This window comes from Zea mays, chromosome 4 (genome assembly GCF_902167145.1).
Source record: "Zea mays cultivar B73 chromosome 4, Zm-B73-REFERENCE-NAM-5.0, whole genome shotgun sequence".
NCBI lineage: Eukaryota > Viridiplantae > Streptophyta > Magnoliopsida > Poales > Poaceae > Zea > Zea mays.
In genome coordinates this window covers 156397337-156418601 of record NC_050099.1, presented here as the reverse complement: position 1 = coordinate 156418601, position 21265 = coordinate 156397337, and the positions used below count along the sequence as shown (strand labels likewise).

Here is a 21265-nt window from a genome sequence, read left to right as displayed (position 1 = left end):
GAGATCACCGACGGGCCTCTTTGTCAGTTCCTTTGCCGAGAGCATTAGGAGGCACTCGGCAAAGGTTGGTTCTTTACCGAGTGCCTAGGCCAGAGCACTCGGCAAAGAGGCTTTACCGGTGCCCAGGTGTGCTTTCTTTGCCGAGTGTTGTGACGTAGACACTCGGCAAAGTACCTCTTTACCGAGTGTTACACTCGACAAAGTGACCAATATAGTCCTTTTTTATTTGTTTTTCTATTCCATCCAAACAAACAAAATATATATCAGATATACATCACAGATATCACATAATCATCATATATACATAGCATATATCACATAACCATCACATACATAATAGAGACCACATATTTCACAAAAACCACAAATCTAACAAGTTTTTCACGAACATGTCTATGTTCATATCAAGTTTCACCAACATAAGTATTACCAACTCTCAAATATAAGTTCAGGACAAGTTTATGACACAAGTCTCACTATCACCACTAAGCTAAGAGATTATCAGCGAGGTGGGCGGTTGGACTGGTGCGGTAATGGGCTGGGCGATCCATGAGGGTTGTTGGATGCCACCCCAGATTGTCCCTGCATAGAGAAGAGATTGCATATGTTATACCAGATAAATATATATCATGCAGGGCTAGAATTTTGATACTCACAGGAGTATGGAACTAAGCAGGGTCAACTGTATGGAACAGCGGAGGTGGTGGAGCAAAACCCCCTGTGCAACGCCAAGACTCTGCATGTACTGGAACATCTCCGCCATCCTCGCCTCCATCTCCTGCTGTTCCCTCCTCTCTTCTTCTAGCTGGGCCTGTAATATTTCAACTCATTGTTATAATAACTCAAAGAGAAGGTATATAACTGTAACACCCCGGGATCCACAAACACCCCAGAATGCTACTAAACTACACATCTAATATTCATATATAAAATTTCGACAGCATCTCCTTTGAAAATTGCATAAACGGGGGAAGCAACATAGTATAAATAGATATCATGATAAGAAAACATATAAGACATTAATAATCTGCTAGCAATGGGAAGACAACCATAACAACATGAACTGAATTAATCAGTGCGCACGACTAGTTAAAAACAAACATCCTTTGACAAGAAGTTTCTAATTAAATCATGGCTGCGTCTGGGCAGCATTATTATGAGAATGAAGGTGGATGTGCTGCTACTTCCCACTCCCCTTGATGAGCAACAAGCACCTGCATTGAGTAATGCAAGAGTGAGATGAAACATCTCAGCAAGCTAATTGTTCTGACGAGATATTTAAACCACAAATTGAATTCATCAACATTTTAAAAGAGTCACAATTAAAAATCAGAAATGCTTGTAGATATAGAACTCAGTAGTCCCACTATAACCAATACCATCTCATTTCCTCGAACAACCACAATAGGTTCTATAACACTTCCCTGCGTCAACAATACCTGCAAATATCACTTCAATGTATGCATAGGAATGCAATGTGTAGGTACTCTATCTTCATACCTCTGGGGGTATAAAACCACATCATCTGCAAATATCACTTCAATGAATGCATATGAATGCAATGCATATGTCCTCTGCCTTCATACCTCTAAGGGTATGAAGCCGCATCGTACCCCTTCTCAATCAACGTACGATGCTAAGTTGTACCGGTACGGTCGGACCATAGGTCACGACAAAACTTCATATGCAAATGAGTCATGCAATGTATATGGCATGCTACATTTATCAATAAACTTCACTTCCTTCAGATACAACACAAACCTCAAATAATACTTCATTTACCTTCAGATACAATACCAACCTCAAATAATACTTCATTTACCTTCAGGGGTGTGAATTAATCTCATGAGTCATACTCAAATCATAATCATCATCAATATATGATTGAGCATCAGTATAATGCAAGCAAGTAAAGCATCACCATAGAGTCCAATTATGAAAGAATCTGATACTTTCGAATATTAGAGTGTAGGCGATAGAAATAACAGGTCAGAACGGAAGCAACCACCGCTACATTCACTTGCCTTCATCGAAGAAGAAGAAATGTACTAGACATGATCTGGAGTGTAGCCACCTGCTAGTAGGCATAAAATTTAGTACAAATATTTCACAAACATTTGCCATCAATCAACAAAACACTCCTACACTTGAAACCAAGACCCAGTGGAAAGACTCCCACCCTGAACCACATGCCATACAGCAGCAACGCTGTTTGTTAATTTTGTATCTTTAAAATTAAAACAGCGGTGATATCAAACAAATACTCTAGGAGTATCTACACAAAATACTCTACAACTTCAGTATTCAATAGATAATTAAATTCTGTCATCTACAAGTTCTAAAACATCTGACAAGATAACTGACTGAATCTGTTTTAGACAGCAGTATGGTTAACTTTAAAATTCGATATCTCCAAAACTGCTGAACCAAAAATTATGAAATTCTGCTGGAAGTAAGAACTTTTATCCCTCTACAAAAGTCTCCATAGTTGGAAGAGCCAATTCGGCCATTTACTAGATGAAACCCACCAGTGAACAGACCCACTCATTTTTGTCAGGTAAACAGGAACAGCCACAGTAAAACAAACATAACTGGAGTTTCACAAATCATATGAATGCACTCTTTAACAATCTGGAAAGCTTATAAAATTATCTACAACTTATTTTACCAACCCACAGTTTAATTCTGTTGATAAAATTGCCTAAATCTTAAGAGAACAGATTCTGCACAGAATTATGAGACTGAAAAACTGCTATAGTAAAACTGCAATAACTTTCTGGTCGGATGTCCGATTGAGGTGTTCTTCGCGGCCACGGAAAGATCTACAAATTATCTACGACTCATACATAGACTTTTTATTTTTTTGAGGCCACTAAGACCACGGAAAACTGGCATGAACAGAAACTGTCGAATCTGCCATTCTGCAGAAAACTAAATTCGAGATCAAAACCTAACCCCACATCAAATCCAACCTCTAATCCTTTAATTCCCATGATCCACAACCTCCAAAAGCCTATAATTACAGGGAGGAACAAGGATCTCATCCATACCTAGGGTTTCCCCAAGAAATCTTCAAGAGGAGATGGGGAAGAACATCTCCTTGATCCTCTCTTCCTCTTCAATTCAACGTGCCCCTCCTTTTCTCGATCCTTGCTGCGTAGGGGGAGATCTTGGGTGAGGAAGCAATGGAGGATGGCTGCCATAGGGGGAGGGGGCGTCCAGCCAAGGGGGAAAAAAAGGGGGTGGCGGCCAAGAGGGGGGGTGAAGGGAAAAAAAGGGGTGGCCACCTAGGGTTTTTGTGGGAGAAAGAAACGACGCCTCAGATGACTTCTATCTTTGCATCCAATGGCCCACAACCCTTTACCTCATCCACGCACCAGAGATTAACTTTTGGTCAACATTTTTTTTGGGATATTACACTCTACCCCCCTTAAAAAGAATTCGACCTCGAATTCGGCCACTCCAAGCAAAACACCCAAGGTACCCCATATAGCACCACAATTCAAAACATGGGTCCATTATTGGTCTTAATTAACACAAGAACTTCTACCTTGGACTAATTGTCTAAGGAAACTACACGACCTGACATCAAGCATGAAACAACATGTAATGAAGCTCAAAGCATGTCATAGTTGCAATCAACACTCCAATTTCACACCATCAAATTTGGATGCAGCTATACATCAACATCAATGTCTTAAGACAACACTCTTTTATGAAGGGGTAATATGCACCAAGCACAACCCTTACCAACTTCAACCATTAATTTTAATTAAATGGTGAAACATCTACACCCGATGAATGTATAAGAAGATCAAACACCTCACCTTAAAGCACTATGAAACAAGTAGTTCTATTGGAACAAAACTCCTAATCTTCCTAAACCTTATTCTTGCCATCATGAAAAGATAATCATGTAATCTAACATTCCTTGCACCCCACCAAAAGGGAGAAAATCTATAGAACTAATGGAGCAATAAAGCCAAAAGAAGCCAATAACATCTTGTGCGGCATAGTTCATCGAAGAAATGCCAAAAAATCTACATAGAGCACTGATAGCCCAACAACAACACAATACTTGCTTAACCCATGTCACTATACTTCATTCAACATCTCAACTAAGAAAAATATCCAACTAGTAAGGATAACCTACACATAATATAAGTCTTCATCTACTGTAGTTCAGAAACTTACATTTCATTCTACCATACGATGCACTCAAAGTACCAGACATACAAAGTCAATAATAATAACCCCTAATCCTTCACACATTTGACAAACATATTAAGCTGATGTAAACACCACATGATCTAGGAATAGGTGACTAGCCACACCCAACCAACTCTAGGCTAGGCAAGGACTTCCTTCAAACCAATAGATAGGTGGTCTAAAAAAATGGCTCCACAAGCATGCATCGAAAAGGGAACCATCAGATCCCCAATGTATCAATACATAATCAATGGATCAAGAGAATCAAAGATTTATTCTACAATTAGTATGACTAGCAGGCAACCACTTTAAACCACATCTAGGCTTTGTGGCAACTAAAACACACAATATGAGAGAGACATGTAAGCCATTCTGGCTATGAAAAGACTTCCCCCAAAAATCCATATAAAGTACCAATATTCATTTCTTTCAAAACTGGTTTCTCAACATAAACAATCATTCTTTGCAATGATAGTTGGAGCTATCCACCAACCGCTCAACAACTTAAATTCAAATTGATGATTACCTTGTACCCCAAAACACGCAATTCACACTCCTCTTAGAAACATCCACAATCAAGCATATATAACAATATTATTGTAATAAAACTCAACCATGAAAAACATGGTGAAAACAACATAGGCATACTTGTATATCACAAGCATAATAACAACTTCATTCTCACCAATGACCAGCGATATCTACCGCATTAATAAAACAATATCAAAATTTCAGAAATAAATTATATCAAGCATTAAGCCATAAACAACTTACCACATCACCGTAAAGGAATAGGGAGGGGTGAAACTATTGTCATCTGCACTCCAAAGACATTAATATATATCAAAGATATTTGAACCCATACCCTTCCTATATGTGCAAGTGTGTCAAATTTATTTTCAAATTGCCAAGAATCTAAAGCCTATGCTTTGATACCAACTGTAACACCCCGGGATCCACAAACACCCCAGAATGCTACTAAACTACACATCTAATATTCATATATAAAATTTCGACAGCATCTCCTTTGAAAATTGCATAAACGGGGGAAGCAACATAGTATAAATAGATATCATGATAAGAAAACATATAAGACATTAATAATCTGCTAGCAATGGGAAGACAACCATAACAACATGAACTGAATTAATCAGTGCGCACGACTAGTTAAAAACAAACATCCTTTGACAAGAAGTTTCTAATTAAATCATGGCTGCGTCTGGGCAGCATTATTATGAGAATGAAGGTGGATGTGCTGCTACTTCCCACTCCCCTTGATGAGCAACAAGCACCTGCATTGAGTAATGCAAGAGTGAGATGAAACATCTCAGCAAGCTAATTGTTCTGACGAGATATTTAAACCACAAATTGAATTCATCAACATTTTAAAAGAGTCACAATTAAAAATCAGAAATGCTTGTAGATATAGAACTCAGTAGTCCCACTATAACCAATACCATCTCATTTCCTCGAACAACCACAATAGGTTCTATAACACTTCCCTGCGTCAACAATACCTGCAAATATCACTTCAATGTATGCATAGGAATGCAATGTGTAGGTACTCTATCTTCATACCTCTGGGGGTATAAAACCACATCATCTGCAAATATCACTTCAATGAATGCATATGAATGCAATGCATATGTCCTCTGCCTTCATACCTCTAAGGGTATGAAGCCGCATCGTACCCCTTCTCAATCAACGTACGATGCTAAGTTGTACCGGTACGGTCGGACCATAGGTCACGACAAAACTTCATATGCAAATGAGTCATGCAATGTATATGGCATGCTACATTTATCAATAAACTTCACTTCCTTCAGATACAACACAAACCTCAAATAATACTTCATTTACCTTCAGATACAATACCAACCTCAAATAATACTTCATTTACCTTCAGGGGTGTGAATTAATCTCATGAGTCATACTCAAATCATAATCATCATCAATATATGATTGAGCATCAGTATAATGCAAGCAAGTAAAGCATCACCATAGAGTCCAATTATGAAAGAATCTGATACTTTCGAATATTAGAGTGTAGGCGATAGAAATAACAGGTCAGAACGGAAGCAACCACCGCTACATTCACTTGCCTTCATCGAAGAAGAAGAAATGTACTAGACATGATCTGGAGTGTAGCCACCTGCTAGTGGGCATAAAACTTAGTACAAATATTTCACAAACATTTGCCATCAATCAACAAAACACTCCTACACTTGAAACCAAGACCCAGTGGAAAGACTCCCACCCTGAACCACATGCCATACAGCAGCAACGCTGTTTGTTAATTTTGTATCTTTAAAATTAAAACAGCGGTGATATCAAACAAATACTCTAGGAGTATCTACACAAAATACTCTACAACTTCAGTATTCAATAGATAATTAAATTCTGTCATCTACAAGTTCTAAAACATCTGACAAGATAACTGACTGAATCTGTTTTAGACAGCAGTATGGTTAACTTTAAAATTCGATATCTCCAAAACTGCTGAACCAAAAATTATGAAATTCTGCTGGAAGTAAGAACTTTTATCCCTCTACAAAAGTCTCCATAGTTGGAAGAGCCAATTCGGCCATTTACTAGATGAAACCCACCAGTGAACAGACCCACTCATTTTTGTCAGGTAAACAGGAACAGCCACAGTAAAACAAACATAACTGGAGTTTCACAAATCATATGAATGCACTCTTTAACAATCTGGAAAGCTTATAAAATTATCTACAACTTATTTTACCAACCCACAGTTTAATTCTGTTGATAAAATTGCCTAAATCTTAAGAGAACAGATTCTGCACAGAATTATGAGACTGAAAAACTGCTATAGTAAAACTGCAATAACTTTCTGGTCGGATGTCCGATTGAGGTGTTCTTCGCGGCCACGGAAAGATCTACAAATTATCTACGACTCATACATAGACTTTTTATTTTTTTGAGGCCACTAAGACCACGGAAAACTGGCATGAACAGAAACTGTCGAATCTGCCATTCTGCAGAAAACTAAATTCGAGATCAAAACCTAACCCCACATCAAATCCAACCTCTAATCCTTTAATTCCCATGATCCACAACCTCCAAAAGCCTATAATTACAGGGAGGAACAAGGATCTCATCCATACCTAGGGTTTCCCCAAGAAATCTTCAAGAGGAGATGGGGAAGAACATCTCCTTGATCCTCTCTTCCTCTTCAATTCAACGTGCCCCTCCTTTTCTCGATCCTTGCTGCGTAGGGGGAGATCTTGGGTGAGGAAGCAATGGAGGATGGCTGCCATAGGGGGAGGGGGCGTCCAGCCAAGGGGGAAAAAAGGGGGTGGCGGCCAAGAGGGGGGGTGAAGGGAAAAAAAGGGGTGGCCACCTAGGGTTTTTGTGGGAGAAAGAAACGACGCCTCAGATGACTTCTATCTTTGCATCCAATGGCCCACAACCCTTTACCTCATCCACGCACCAGAGATTAACTTTTGGTCAACATTTTTTTTGGGATATTACAATAACTCAAGGAATGACGAGTTAGAGAAGAACTAACCTGGAATTGTTGTATCTGATGATGTGAGCTGTCCGACCGAGGTCGTATGGCTGGGCTCGAGCTCGTGGTCCTTGCTCGCACCTAAGACAGAGTGGGAGCGGACGACGAGTCGATTGCCCTATCGGCAATCTAGTACCGCCCATGCCTCTTGCCTCCTTCGACCCTCATGAGGACATCTCCGTCGATGTCCTCGTTCCTCGGATCGTAATCTTGCCCATGGACCTCTTGTGCCATGGCAGTGTACTCACTTAGGCGGTTGTAGACAGTGGGGTTGTTATACTCCTTAGGCTCGTCATCCGGGTTGTAGGTGACGTCGAACGTCGCCTTACCCTTGTGGGCCATAGCATAAGCCGAAAAGATGGAGCATGGCTAGCCACCATGTGATGCCGACTGTAAGAAAACCAACAAGATAGTTAGAAATAATATCTAATCCAGTGTTATATATATAAATAAAAAAGAGGGTGTATCCATGCTTCTGCATATTTGTCGAGGCTGTGGCTGCCTAGGTGGTGGGAGGGACCTTGCATCATCAGGCGTCGTTCCCGGCTAGCGTTGTGTGCCTCGTCCCACTCAGGCGAGCACCACCTATCCACCATTTGCTCCCAGCACTAAGGATGCGTGACGCACCAATAAGGAATCATCTACAAAGTAAAACAAGTACATTGCATATCAAAAGATAAAATTAAGGAAAAATTTTGTCATGAATATTAAAGTGTTGTATTTACCTGCAAGTATTGGTCCCTAGTCAACGACATGGTTCAAGCCTCTTGCTTGGTCACCTTCTCCCCAAGGACGGAGCCGTGGTAGCTAACGATGGCTTGGATTCGCGCCTCGTAGTGCATGTCCACGACGAGCTTCTTACAGCTCATGGTGGCCACCACATCCACCCTTGCCTCGTATCTAGCCTCGCATCTGAAGAAATCTTGCATACAAATACGATGTATCCATACATTATTTAAAAATGTGCAACGAATGCGACATATTTTATAATATAGTAAAACTTACCCACAGCTCTTGCTTCACCCGCTCCGCCTTGTTGAATTCGCTACCATCATGGTCTACTGCATCGTGGGCAATGGCGTAGTGGTCAAAGGTGTAGGCTAGGCCCGTCACTCCGGCATACTCAACCAGTCTAGGAAAGTGTTCCCTGCACAGAAGGCCGAGGATGCCATTGGGGTTGCGTCGTGATCCCCTTCATTCTCCACAACCTTCCAAGACATGTCCAAGTGATAAATAAAAAGTATTAGTTTATATTATGAATTTGAACATATAATATGAATAAGCAGCGAGAACATATATAAAGTTACATGCCTCTCCCTATCCGACCGAATCAGCGACCGTCTGTCTCGAAGTATGGGATGCTGAGGGAGACTCACGGGACCTCGCAGATAGACGTTCCTCGAACCTGAGGTGCCAGAACCTGAGTCGTCCAGCTGAGCGTTGTCGTCGTCCTGCTGTGCCGCATCGACATCGGCCTGCTGCTGGGCGTCGTCGTCCTGTTGTGCCTCCTCCATCGTCCTACGGGTGCTCCTCCTCCCCCTCCTTGTCCTCATACCATCGCCCACCATCTTTGTCCAACAACCTGCAATTAAAAGTAAGCAAATAAGCACATATAAAAAAAGATGTATTTAGAAACAGGTGCGAAATAACAAATAATATATCATTACATCGATTAAAATAATCTTCATATGTGTTGGGGTTAGCCGGATCATAAGTGTCATCATCACTATTAATCATTTCATAGTCAACACCATCTGAAGGTGCAAGTTCGTCATTAATGTCATTGCCTTCAAGTATTACTAAGTCATTCTCATTTTGCACCTCAACATTCTCCTCATCAACAACCATTTCAATATCTACTTCTATTCTGATAGCTTTGGTTAAGTCTATCTCAAATCGCCCTTCTAGCACGCAACCCTTCGGACAATATCTACTTCCATTCCGATACCTCCATGAACCTAGATGATTTACACTTCGGACAGTACTTTGCCTCCGCGTATTCTTTCCTAAATAGCACGTAGCCCTTCGGACAAGCACGTATCTTCTCATACGTCATCTTGAGTGCACAAAGGAGTTTTTGTGCCTCGTACATACTCTTTAGCAGAACATGATCCTCCGGAAGCAGGCTGCCAATAACCGTCAACAAGCCATCAAATGCGTCTCGACTCATGTTGTAATGCGACTTGAACGCCATTACACGCCCAATGACATCCAGTTGAGAAACTTTTGTCTGACCGTGAAGAGGCTTCTGTGCCGCGTCAAACATGGCGTAGAACGCCTTTGCGGTCGGCTCTGGCTCGTCCTCCGTATAACCTCTAGCGAACTGTGCTTCATGATAGTCATTCAACATATCCGCTACCTCGACATCAACATCATAATCCTCGACGTGTTGTCTCGCCACCTCCTCTCTCGTATGATGCGCTTCACCATGGAAGATCCACCGAGTATAGTCCGGCGTAAATCCATTCTTCCAAATATGTTCTACCATGACCTTCTTTGATTTTCTTTTCCGGTTGGCACATTTGCTGCACGGGCATGGAACTAGACTTGGTCCTTTAGCAGCTTCGCCAAATGCCCATTCCACGAAAGCATTGGTCTTTCCAATCCATTCGGGGGTGACATCATTCCTTCCTACATGGACCGTGTACATCCACCCACGGTCCTCCATACCCTAACATATATAACCGAGTATACTCTAAAAAATAACACAAGTCTGTCAACAAAAAATTCGGCAACACCTCCCCGCATGGGGAGGTTTCCAAAAACCTGCAAACAAAAGTAGCAGCACGATGACTGAAACAAACATAGACACCAATGCCTCGACACTTAGCCAATCATAACTACAACTAGTGTGGCTTATAAATCGACACTTAGCGAATCATGCATAACTACATTGTAAGCATAATTCAAATGATCAATGAATCGATAGTTAGCGGTTGCGTAGAGTTTTTACCTTTGTCGGTGGCGGTGTGTTAGCCGGATCGGGAGACCGATGGACGGGGATGGCCGAAGTCGGTGAGGACGTGGACGATAGACAGTGGCGCTGGCGTGGGGAGGCACTAGCGAGCGGGCGTGGCGCAAGCAAGCGAGCGCGGGGAGCCACTGGCGTGGGCTGGTGGCCGGCGCGGGCATGCCCGAGCAGAGGCGGCAGCGCTCGGGATGGGTGGTGGCGGCGCGCGGGCGAGCATGGCGGGGCACGACGAGCGTGGCGGCGTGGGCGGAGCGCAGACGCAGGGGCGGCGGTTAGACGGCGGCGACAACGAAACAATGGAGTCAAGAGCCTAGATAGTTGCTAAGTATATGTTCTTTGCCGAGTACCCGCGATCTGGCACTCGACAAAGAGTTTTTTAATTTAAAAATACACTTTGTCGAGTGCACGCAGTATGGTATTCAGCAAAGATCTCTTTGTCGAGTGCCAGGCATTGGCAGTCGGCAAAGAAGTTACTTTGCCGAGTGCCAGGCGGTGACACTCGACAAACTATGCTTTGTCGAGTGCCTATATCACTGGAGACTCGGCAAAGTATATTTTTATTTTTTTTTCTTTTTCCAACCAAACTTTTTGTGGTTTATTATTACACTATGTAGACTTACATGTTCTATTTTAGCACAATTATAAAAGTGTTTGCTATAACTATTAAAATTTGTTCTTTTAATTGAATTTACTCGGATAATTCAGATTTGAACTACATGCATGTCACTTGAAAAATTGAACATCGTGAATGCAGAAATGATATATCCATGTTAGTTAGCACAAGTTACGAGCGATTTAAGGAGCAGACCGAAATTTTCGAGCACCATGATCACGTTACATATGTCAGATAATCATGAAACTTGTCTATATGTCATGATATCATATGTAGAGGTTATGATAAAAATTTAAGAGTGTTTCGAGAAAGTTGTGACGCACTATGTGTAGAAACCTAAGTCTCCCACACATGAAATTATAAAGTTTCAATATAGCTCGGCAAAGAGCCGGACTCTGATTAGAACTGCTGCAGCTAGATTTTTTCGGGAGGGGTAGGTGGAAAATCTAGCAAAACCTGCCCTGATCCAGCCTACTCTGCACACGTACCCAAGAGGATGATGATTCAAAGGAGAGCGCTGGATTGAAAAAATGCGCGCGCAACAGAGATATATCCTCTGAAAACGAGTGAACCCGGCCGGCACAGTGCTCTTTTTGTGAGGAGAGAGCATCCAAAAAGCACATGTAGATGGGTCGATTGGGCAATCGATCGCAGGGGTGGGGGGGACAAAAGGTACAATCAGTGCTAGCTAGCTATCCCTAGATATATATGCCGAGAAATCGTCGCAGCAATAATACATGCCCCGCCTGAAAAAGGCTTTGCCGGCCTGTTGTTGAAGCGCCACTGAAGACACGCAATGAGCTTGCTGGAAAGCCAGCTCAGCTAGCTGATCGAGGTAGTAGAAGCATGCAGCGGATTTTAACAGGAACGATACGTGATGAATTAACGTAGTATATCTAATTAGTTTTCCTTTGCATCAAACGCACGCATCTATGATATATATATACTCGTACATGAGATATACATAGAGAGAGAGAAAAAAGAGAGGCAGATCTCTGACACCACATGAAAGCTGCTGATGAATTAGCACGCACTAGCTGGGGCCTGCAGGGACAGGCCAACAGCTAGTACTGGAGCAAGTACTGTACACACGGCACGATTTGAGCAAGAAGCTCTTTAAAGGGGGGTCGCCTAGGCTAGCTCTTGCTCCGGTACCCAGAGCACTCAATCCTCAAGCGGCCATCGTCGTCAACCTTATCATGCACAGTTGACACCAAAAGCAGAGAGAGATAGAGAGAGAGCGCGATCCACTCCATCCTGCAAGTTTTCTGTCCCGCCCACCCAACACCAAGAACAATTAAACGCTTTGATCGATAGATCAATATCAGTCGCTAGCGCGCGCATACGCAGACGACGCGAAGGCATATATGGAGGGAGGCCAGCTGGGGACTTGCCTTCCTAGCTTCCTCGTGCCGGATCACTACGCCTTCCCTCTTCCGCTCCCGCCGCTACAACTTCCTAGTAGCCAACCGAACAACAAGCCTTTCCAGATGCCGTTTGACGACGTCCAGGAAGAGGCCGGGAACCACGCCGGGATGCTCTCCTCCTCCGACCACTGTGGACTATACCCGCTGCAGTCACTGCCCTTCGGCAGTAGCGCCTCCGGCGGCGCCGGCGCGGCAGCGTGCGGTGGGAAGCCTACGGCCGTCGGTTTCATGCCCAGCTGTAGTGCTGTCGGCGCTGAGGAGGTGAGGTGATCTATAGCTACTAGCTTAGCTTCAATTAGTTAAGTTATTTTTTGTGCATGCATGTACCCTTAAGCTTATGTCGTCGGCGTCCATTCTTGCTTCTTCCTTATATATGACAGAGACGGTTTCGTTCTTTCCGCAGGTCTGCACCTCGGTGGCGCCTACTACTAATGGTTGCAACGAGAGTAATAGCGCATGGTATATGCTCTTTCTTTGTAATGTTTCTTAAGTAATCCTTTAATTAGCTATATATAGGTTACGGTTTGATGGTTCAGCAGCAGCTACTAAGCGTGGTGTGTGATTGATTGTCGTCCAGGTGGAAGGCCTCAGCAGCGGAGAGAGGGAAGATGAAGGTGAGGAGGAAGATGAGGGAACCGAGGTTTTGCTTCCAGACCAGAAGCGACGTGGATGTACTGGATGATGGCTACAAGTGGAGGAAGTACGGCCAGAAGGTTGTCAAGAACAGCCTCCATCCAAGGTATCTGCAATCCACGTCATATTCCATGAATCGATTTGTACACACCCCATACGTACATGCGGCATGCTAAGCTTTCCTTCTGTTGGTTATTACGAATTAATATGCCTGGAAGCTAGGAGATTAATTAACAAGTAAATCATAGATGGTTAATTTTATGCTATATTCTAGTTACATTTCGTCTCTATTTATGCAGAATCATACTACTCCCATAAAATCAATTTAAGTGATATCAGACTTCTTAATTGAGCATGTAGTGAGTGAAATTATTGCATGAGGTACCATACGCTGAAGAAAAACCAAAGAGTTGGAAAGGAAAACAGATGCACCAGTGCGTATATAGGTCGAGATAGTTCAGAACCGTAAACGTTGATATACACTTAGGGCTAATTTGGGAGTCCAAAAACCGGAGGTAATTAGAGGGGCTAAAATCCTTTCTTATTCAAAATTGAATAAGGAGGGGATTTTACCCCCTCCAACCCCTTTCGGTTTTGTGGCTCCCAAACTAGCATTTAGGGTTAGTTTTAAAACTTAAAAGATGTTTACTCTACGGATTAAAGTCGACTGTTTCACTATACGACGGTTCACTTACAGCGACCTACGGTTGGTTGCTAAAACGACCTTCAGCGACCTACGGTTGGTCGCTAAAAACTTTTAGCGACCCATAAGGATGGTCGCTGTAAGTGCCGTCGCTAAAGGCTTTAGCGACCGACATCTTTTTAGCGACCGACCGTCCGTTGCTAATATTGTATATTTAGCGACCAACCGTGGGTTGTTGTACTATAGATTTAGCAACCAATCGTGAGTCGTTATACTATACATTTAGCAACCAACAGAAAGTTGCACCTAATTATAGTCGTTAATAATGATAATATACCATTAATTAGCATTCAACAACTGTTATATATACAAAAGCATCACAAATCACCAATTTTTATACACATAATCACATAGATATACAAATTTAATTAGTATTTCACAATGATAGATCCACATCACATAAACCATCAACAACCACCACAATAAAATCATTCACAAAACCTACACATGTTATTATGTTTTGCACATATTTGCAAACACTTTACAAAATCATTAACAAAAGTACTAACACTTCAAGTGATTCACAAAAGCACTCCAACATACAAGCTCCCTTTTCTTCTCCTCCAAATCTTTAGATTTAAGATCAGTCACTGACTTAGCTTCCAGTAGAGCATTTTCAGCTGTTCCAGAGGTTGCTGTTGATGCTTTATGTTGAGCAGCCTCTAGCTCCTTCAGAGCATTTTCAAGCCGTGTCTTTAAATTATGCTCTGTTACTTCCATTTCCTGAAAAAAATAACATATTCTATTAAAGTGATGTGCGGGGCATCCCTATGCTTTGCATGGGAAAACTATATGCCAAAAGGCAAACATAAATAGCATTTCAAAGGATGGCATTCAAGCGAAGAGTACAAGTTAACGAACACCACACATGGCTCAAGCATTAGAAAGCTCCACACAGGCTGACTGCTACTTCATGGTACTCATTATAGAACAAGGCAACATGGAATTCCTCATGAATGGGTTTAAAGTAATTCCTTATGCAGAGACAAAATGAAGAAACAAATAATGATGTAGTAAGCTTGTTTTCTCAGGGATATATGATGCAGTTTTGCAAACAGAAACAACAGTAATAAAAATATCGCCATTGTTTACCAATCAAAATAGTGGTGCACCTCTAGATTACTCAGAAGTTGAGTGGCCTCAATCTGCTCTATGAGTCGTCACATCTCCAACTTCGGCCAGGCAACCTGTGGTGTTAAAACTAAGCATTGTTACCATGGGATAAACTACAGAAAATTCTTGGCTTGATCAAGCACAGGGAAATGAAGATGGCAATGGCAAAGATTACAATCCTTCGAGTGTGTAGATAATAGGATTTAGAGACTATGATTGACAAGGTTACCTGGTCCTTTGAAACAAGCAAAGAATCAATCTCAGAATTCACTATTACACCACCATACTCGTCATCCATGTTTCTAGGGTCACTTTTTTATTGGTGTCCCCTCCCTCACATCACTCAACTAGTCTATTGAATCACTTAAAGAAACCAGTTGTTCGGGGTCACGTTTAAAGTTATACAGTTTTGATGCAAGATCATTGGTACCAGTTTAAACTAGATTATAATGTTTGTGCATTGTGAGGATTGTAATGGTAATGAAGTGAATATACATTAAAATTCATACCAAAAGGACGAAAATAACAAGTGAGAGAAAAAATTCCGAATCTTTGTTTATTATCCTAAACTCGAGTATTTGCAAATAACATCACATATATTGTATATAAACTGAGAATTAAAACTGAAGATAAACTGAGAAGCAACCCAATTAAGCCACCTTTCTGGAAATGAGCTGGAAATCCAACCATGAAATGAACATGTACAATAGACAGAAATATAGACCATAATAGAACTAACTACTACTCTAGACCCGTAGGGAATGCAACAATTCAGAATTAAAAATGAAGATGAAGTCGAAAACCTATACTATGAATCTTTATAGGAACCTCGGTTTTAGTAGGCTACGTTTAAATGAATGGACATTTCAGAACAACTGACTTAAGTTCACGGATCATAGCACTTTGTCAATGAATTTCTAAACACGATCTGTTTATAGCTTCTTAACAGAACAACTGATTTAAGTACAGGGAAACACTATGCACATGCAAACATAAAAGAAAAAACAACAATACACAAAATTTCAAGGTGAAAACTAAATTGACAACCATAGAATGGATTCAATAAAATAAAGTTTTGCAGATTCAAGGTCAGTAGTCAAGGAGAAACCTCACGAAGGTTAGTAGTGGAGGAGAAACCATCAAATTCAAGGTCTTTAACTAACTTGGGGGTGGTAGTCTTGTTTGGATATAGAACTGAGATCTTCCCCTTTCCTGAAGGAACGCTACATCAGAATGGAGGTGACATTTAACAATCAAGTATGCAATCTGAATAAAATACACAAAATGAAAACTGGTTAATGGTTACTGAAACTGATAATGTACAGGTTGCATAGACTGAATAAAGGTTTGTTTGGAACCGTAGCAATGCAATCTATAAACTGTAGACACTGATAAACATTATGGACCACAAATAGTGGCTTCATTGGCTCTGGCTCTGACAATCTAATTAATAGCAACAAATTTAACCTAACAATGACTTAATTTTGAACATCATAAAAAGAACTACTGTGTAAAAAAACAGGGACCTTCCATACAGAAAGAGGCACCAACATTTCCTTTACATTTTTAAGTTTTATCACATTGGATTTTCATATCTGGATGCTGAGATATAAAAGGTGACATGCTTCAATTCATGTTAAACTTGAAATTGTTATCTAGTGGTTTACCTCTTCACGTGATAGTGCCCTCTTGTACCTCTGTTCCTCAGCAACTCTTTTCGTGTAATTTATTACCTTCATGTAGAGGTTACATGAGTGAAAGCAGATTTAGAAAGAACAAAGACAAAGGATTAAGCAGATTTAGAAACGGCCGCAGTAAAGCTCCCTTACACGCGATGAAGAACGGACAGCGGGGTTCCTCGGTTGGTCTTCGGTTGGCGCTGGCTCGGAGTCGGGGGAGCAGGGGCACGCGGCTTCGGGTGCGGCAGCATCTTGGGCGTGGTTCCTGGCGCGTTGATGGCGCTCCACTCTCTGCTCGGCTCGGCGCCCCGTTGGCCGCTCTGGTGCGGCGGGCGGTGGCCTGGGTGCTCGGGCGCTCGGCGCACCGCTCGACCGGCCTAGGTGCTCGGCGCCCCGCTCGGCCATGGCCTGGTGGTTGGCGGCTGGCCGTGGAGCCATGGTCCGAGGAGAGTGGAGAACAGCAGCTAGCGGCGGCTGGTGGGCTTGGCGGCTAGAGTTAGAAGGATAGGAGAAGGTGCTAGGAGGCTAGGGGGCTGGGGGTTTTCCGCTGGGAATTGGGGATGCGGCTAGGTGGCTGGGCGCTTGGCGGCTAGGGCTAGCGGCGGCTAGGTTTTGTTTTTTTCTTTTTTATTTCCTTTTCTAAATTTGAAATACATTTTTAAAGAATCCTAAAATTCATAGTAATTAAACCAAAATTATTTATAAATACAATATTAATTTTTGCGATAATAATTATTATATTTTTTTATTTACTAGGATTTTCATTTAAGAAGAAATGTTATTCAATAACCAAAAATCAATCATGCACAATAAAATGCAAATACATAACAAACACTTAAAAGAAAATTCATTACCATAAATATCATTAATAACTAAATGCATTATTTTTATTTTATGATATTTATAGTGTTATAGTTTCCTTTTCCATAATTCTTTTTTTCTTTTCTACAATTTTTTTTTCTTTACTACAATTTAGCGATCAATGTTTACTTATTTTAATTAATTTTTAGTCACTAACATCTACAGGTACGTTCAGGCTATAAGATTTGATAGTGATCCTTGCTCTATAGCGACCCACCGTTAGTCCCCGACGACATCTACAGCGACCAACCATAAGTTGTTAAATTTCTAGACTTTTAGCGACCAACCGACCGTTGCTACAAAAGGATTTAGCGACTGACCGTCGGTCCCTAACCTTTAGCAACCAACAGTTGGTACCTAATAAGGGTCGCTAAAGACCAACCGTCGTGTAGTGTTTGGAATGCTGCAACTGTAATACATAGCGACAAAACATACACTATATAAGTATTAGAAGCTGATACAGATTAAAACTAAGTGAAAGAACAGGCTGTTAAATTCTCTCGGGTTTGTAGGGGATTTGGGATAAAATGAACAAATTTTCCCTTTAATCCTCTTCAATCCCCCTTATGCGATTTGGATTTCACCTTACGATACGTGGATCAGAAATTCAGTCTTTCAGATCGTAGTCCCACGCGTGGTCTACCGTAGCCCACTAGTACAGATAAGCTCTATACTGACGGTTCTAAACATATTTACAGTGACGTTTTTCGTAACCGCCAGTGCTAGAGGTCAGTAGAAATCACCATTTTTACAGGCGGGTAACTGAAGACCGCCAGTGAAAATCGATTTTCACTGGCGGTCGACGTAATAAAACCGCCAGTGAAAATCGATTTTCACTGGCGGTCGACGTAATAAAACCGCCAGTGCAAATCGTTTCCAGAAAACATAAAACAGATTTTAAAAATAGTAAAAAAAAATTTATTTGTATTAGGACCACCCCACCCGCGGTCGACGTAATAAAACCGCCAGTGCAAGTCGCGGCATTTTTCGCGCAAAATTCGCGCGCTACGCGGTTGTGAGGAATCGAACCGTAGACCTCACCCTCGCGCGTACCCTCCACTACCACTCCGTCTATGACATGACTTGTGTCTAGTTTGTAGTTGTTTTCTCCACATATTACAACCATTTGAGTGTAAATTGCTTATTTGAGACCCTAAACGAATTCAAATAAAAAAGTTGTCAACTATAAAGATAAATAACTTTTGAAGTTCTACAACTTTTATTTTGACACTTTTTTCATCCGAGGTAGTTTGCAAAATTTGAATTTTAAATTTGCCATACTTAGATTCAATTTTTGAGAACCGAAATGAGTTCAAATAAAAAAGTTGTCAACTACAAAGTTTCATAACTTTTAGAGATCTACAACTTTTATTTTAGTGGTTTTATCATACGAGGTCGTTTGAAAAACTCGAAAAATTAAGGATAAAAATGATTTCTAGTGGCGGTTACTTAAGAAAACCGCCACTAGAAATCGTATTTCTACTGGCGGTTCCTTAAGAAAACCGCCAGTAGAAATCCATGATTTCTACTGGCGGTTTTCTTAAGGAACCGCCACTAGAAATACGATTTCTAGTGGCGGTTTTCTTAAGGAACCGCCACTAGAAATAGCACAGTCGGTGGATAACCGGATCCGTCTGTAAAAATATATGGGTGCCGCAGGCTTTGAGCCTTTTTGTACTAGTGGCCTAAAGAAAACAGGACGAATGAAGTGTGTGCACATGCACATACAGACAGGTGTATACGCAGAATTGATTAAGTTAACACTTCTCTATATATATACGAAGAATTGATTATGTTATTCTTGACTGTATGAACTACCTCTGGTCACTTGATGCTTTGACCAATGCAATATCGTCCAATCAATCTTCTGAAACTGACTGTATATAGTTTTCAAAGTATTTAGTGTTTAAAAGCGTAAAAAACCATTCATCTTTGAAAAAAATAATTTGATTATCCCATTCATTTTTAGATGATTAATTATTTCTTACTATCCTTTTGTTTGAAATGACGAGCCATCATCTAATTTGTTCAAATATAATAGATAAAGTAGTGGCCAAAGTTTGAACTTGCCAACAATCAACTGTGTTTCCTCCGTCCTAAAATAGTAGTCCTTTTAGCTCTTATTTTTATATCTATATTTAAATGTATGATAATGAATCTAGACATATATATACAAAATATTAACATCAAGTGTTGTATGAACCCACTAATTTGCTAAAACAAATTTTATTTTGGAACGGAGGGAGTATTAGTTAGATCATACCACATCACAGTACACTTCTCTTGTGCAAAGAGACATGTAGATCCCTAACAATGTATTGCTAGTTCTCTTGTTGATTAGATGGTTATCCCTAGGTAACAACGGGCTAAGAATTAATCAGCCCTAATATTAATGTTGTACATGACAATAACATACTTGATCACATGCAACTATATGTACTCGCATCGACATTTCAAGGTATAGGAGTATATAGATGAGTATTTCTTGAATAAACTATATGTATTAGTTGTATGAAACATAAACATGCCGAAATATGTATGGACCCATGCTGAGGGGGAAGTTTAATTTGATATGTCTTTTTTGTTTGAGAGAGAGAAGGGATCCTCTATCTGATTAAAACGCCTTGTTTGACAATTGACATGTGCATTATCCAGGAGCTATTTCCGGTGCACTCACAGCAACTGCCGCGTGAAGAAACGGGTGGAGCGGCTGTCGACGGACTGCCGCATGGTGATGACCACGTACGAGGGCCGCCACACGCACTCTCCCTGCAGCGACGACGCTTCCTCCGGCGACCACACCGATTGCTTCAGCTCCTTCTGAACACCACGTACTTGATTTGATTAAAGCTGCCGGCGAATTTAATTTCGCAGTTAACTTCTGAATTCAAGCGGCGATCAGTTGGTGATCTCGATCGATCTTCAGTTAATTTTGCGGCCGGGATGGATGACAGAACACGATGAATCCGTGTCACATGCATGCATATGTCATGTGTACCACTACTCGTGTAATCGATCGATGTGATCATCCGCCGCCGTGCAAATGATCCATTCCATCGGTTGATTATGCAGTCATGTAGTAGTATTATATCAAAAAAAAAAGCTACACTTTTTGTTCACTTTGCTTGTTTTATTTTATCTGTGTATGCTATATATATACCCTGCTGCTACAGCGGGGGTTTCTAGATTTTTTTTGCTACTCTTTCAGTAGATATTAAATATAATTTAAATACAGAACTAATTATAGAGCCGAAGAACTAGTGAGAGCGCAAGCGATGTGAGCAATAAGATGGCACGGCAGGCAACGAAGAGCTAGGTACCGTATGTCCTATCATTATCCATGGCATGACACGTCGGTGTGGTATCCAGCGCCATGGCATATAGGATTGAGATGTGTACAAATACAGATGATTCAAAATCTATTCTAGTTCCACAAGGAGTCTAAATGTGATTTTTTTTAAAAAAAGAAGGTAAAATAAATGAAGAATCGGACGTACTACGTTCATCGGTTCATGCACGCTAAA

The 21265-nt window shown here is 41.2% G+C and overlaps 1 protein-coding gene and 1 long non-coding RNA gene across 2 annotated transcripts; one reads left to right on the top strand and one right to left on the bottom strand.

Annotated features, from left to right (window-relative positions):
* Positions 1-281: 281 nt before the first annotated feature.
* Positions 282-6755, bottom strand: LOC109945570 (uncharacterized). The gene is made up of 2 exons (XR_002268808.3): positions 657-6755; positions 282-582 (listed from the first exon to the last, which is right to left on the bottom strand). It is a non-coding gene; the product is annotated as an uncharacterized lncRNA (long non-coding RNA).
* A 5726-nt stretch (positions 6756-12481) lies between these two features.
* On the top strand, positions 12482-20833 carry LOC103653860 (probable WRKY transcription factor 12). Its single transcript, NM_001348115.1, has 4 exons — positions 12482-13013; positions 13156-13211; positions 13330-13491; positions 20397-20833. The coding sequence occupies exons 1-4, from the start codon at positions 12693-12695 to the stop codon at positions 20563-20565; spliced, it is 708 nt and encodes a 235-aa protein (NP_001335044.1). The 5' UTR covers positions 12482-12692; the 3' UTR covers positions 20566-20833.
* Positions 20834-21265: the final 432 nt, after the last annotated feature.

What these genes read in the sequence shown, in the direction of transcription:
- LOC103653860 (NM_001348115.1), top strand. Translation starts at nt 12,693, where the DNA reads ATGGAGGGAGGCCAGCTGGGGACTTGCCTTCCTAGCTTCCTCGTGCCG. An exon ending in GTGCTGTCGGCGCTGAGGAG is followed by an intron (nt 13,014 to 13,155) that starts GTGAGGTGATCT and finishes TTCTTTCCGCAG; the next exon opens with GTCTGCACCTCGGTGGCGCC. An exon ending in AAGAACAGCCTCCATCCAAG is followed by an intron (nt 13,492 to 20,396) that starts GTATCTGCAATC and finishes TGCATTATCCAG; the next exon opens with GAGCTATTTCCGGTGCACTC.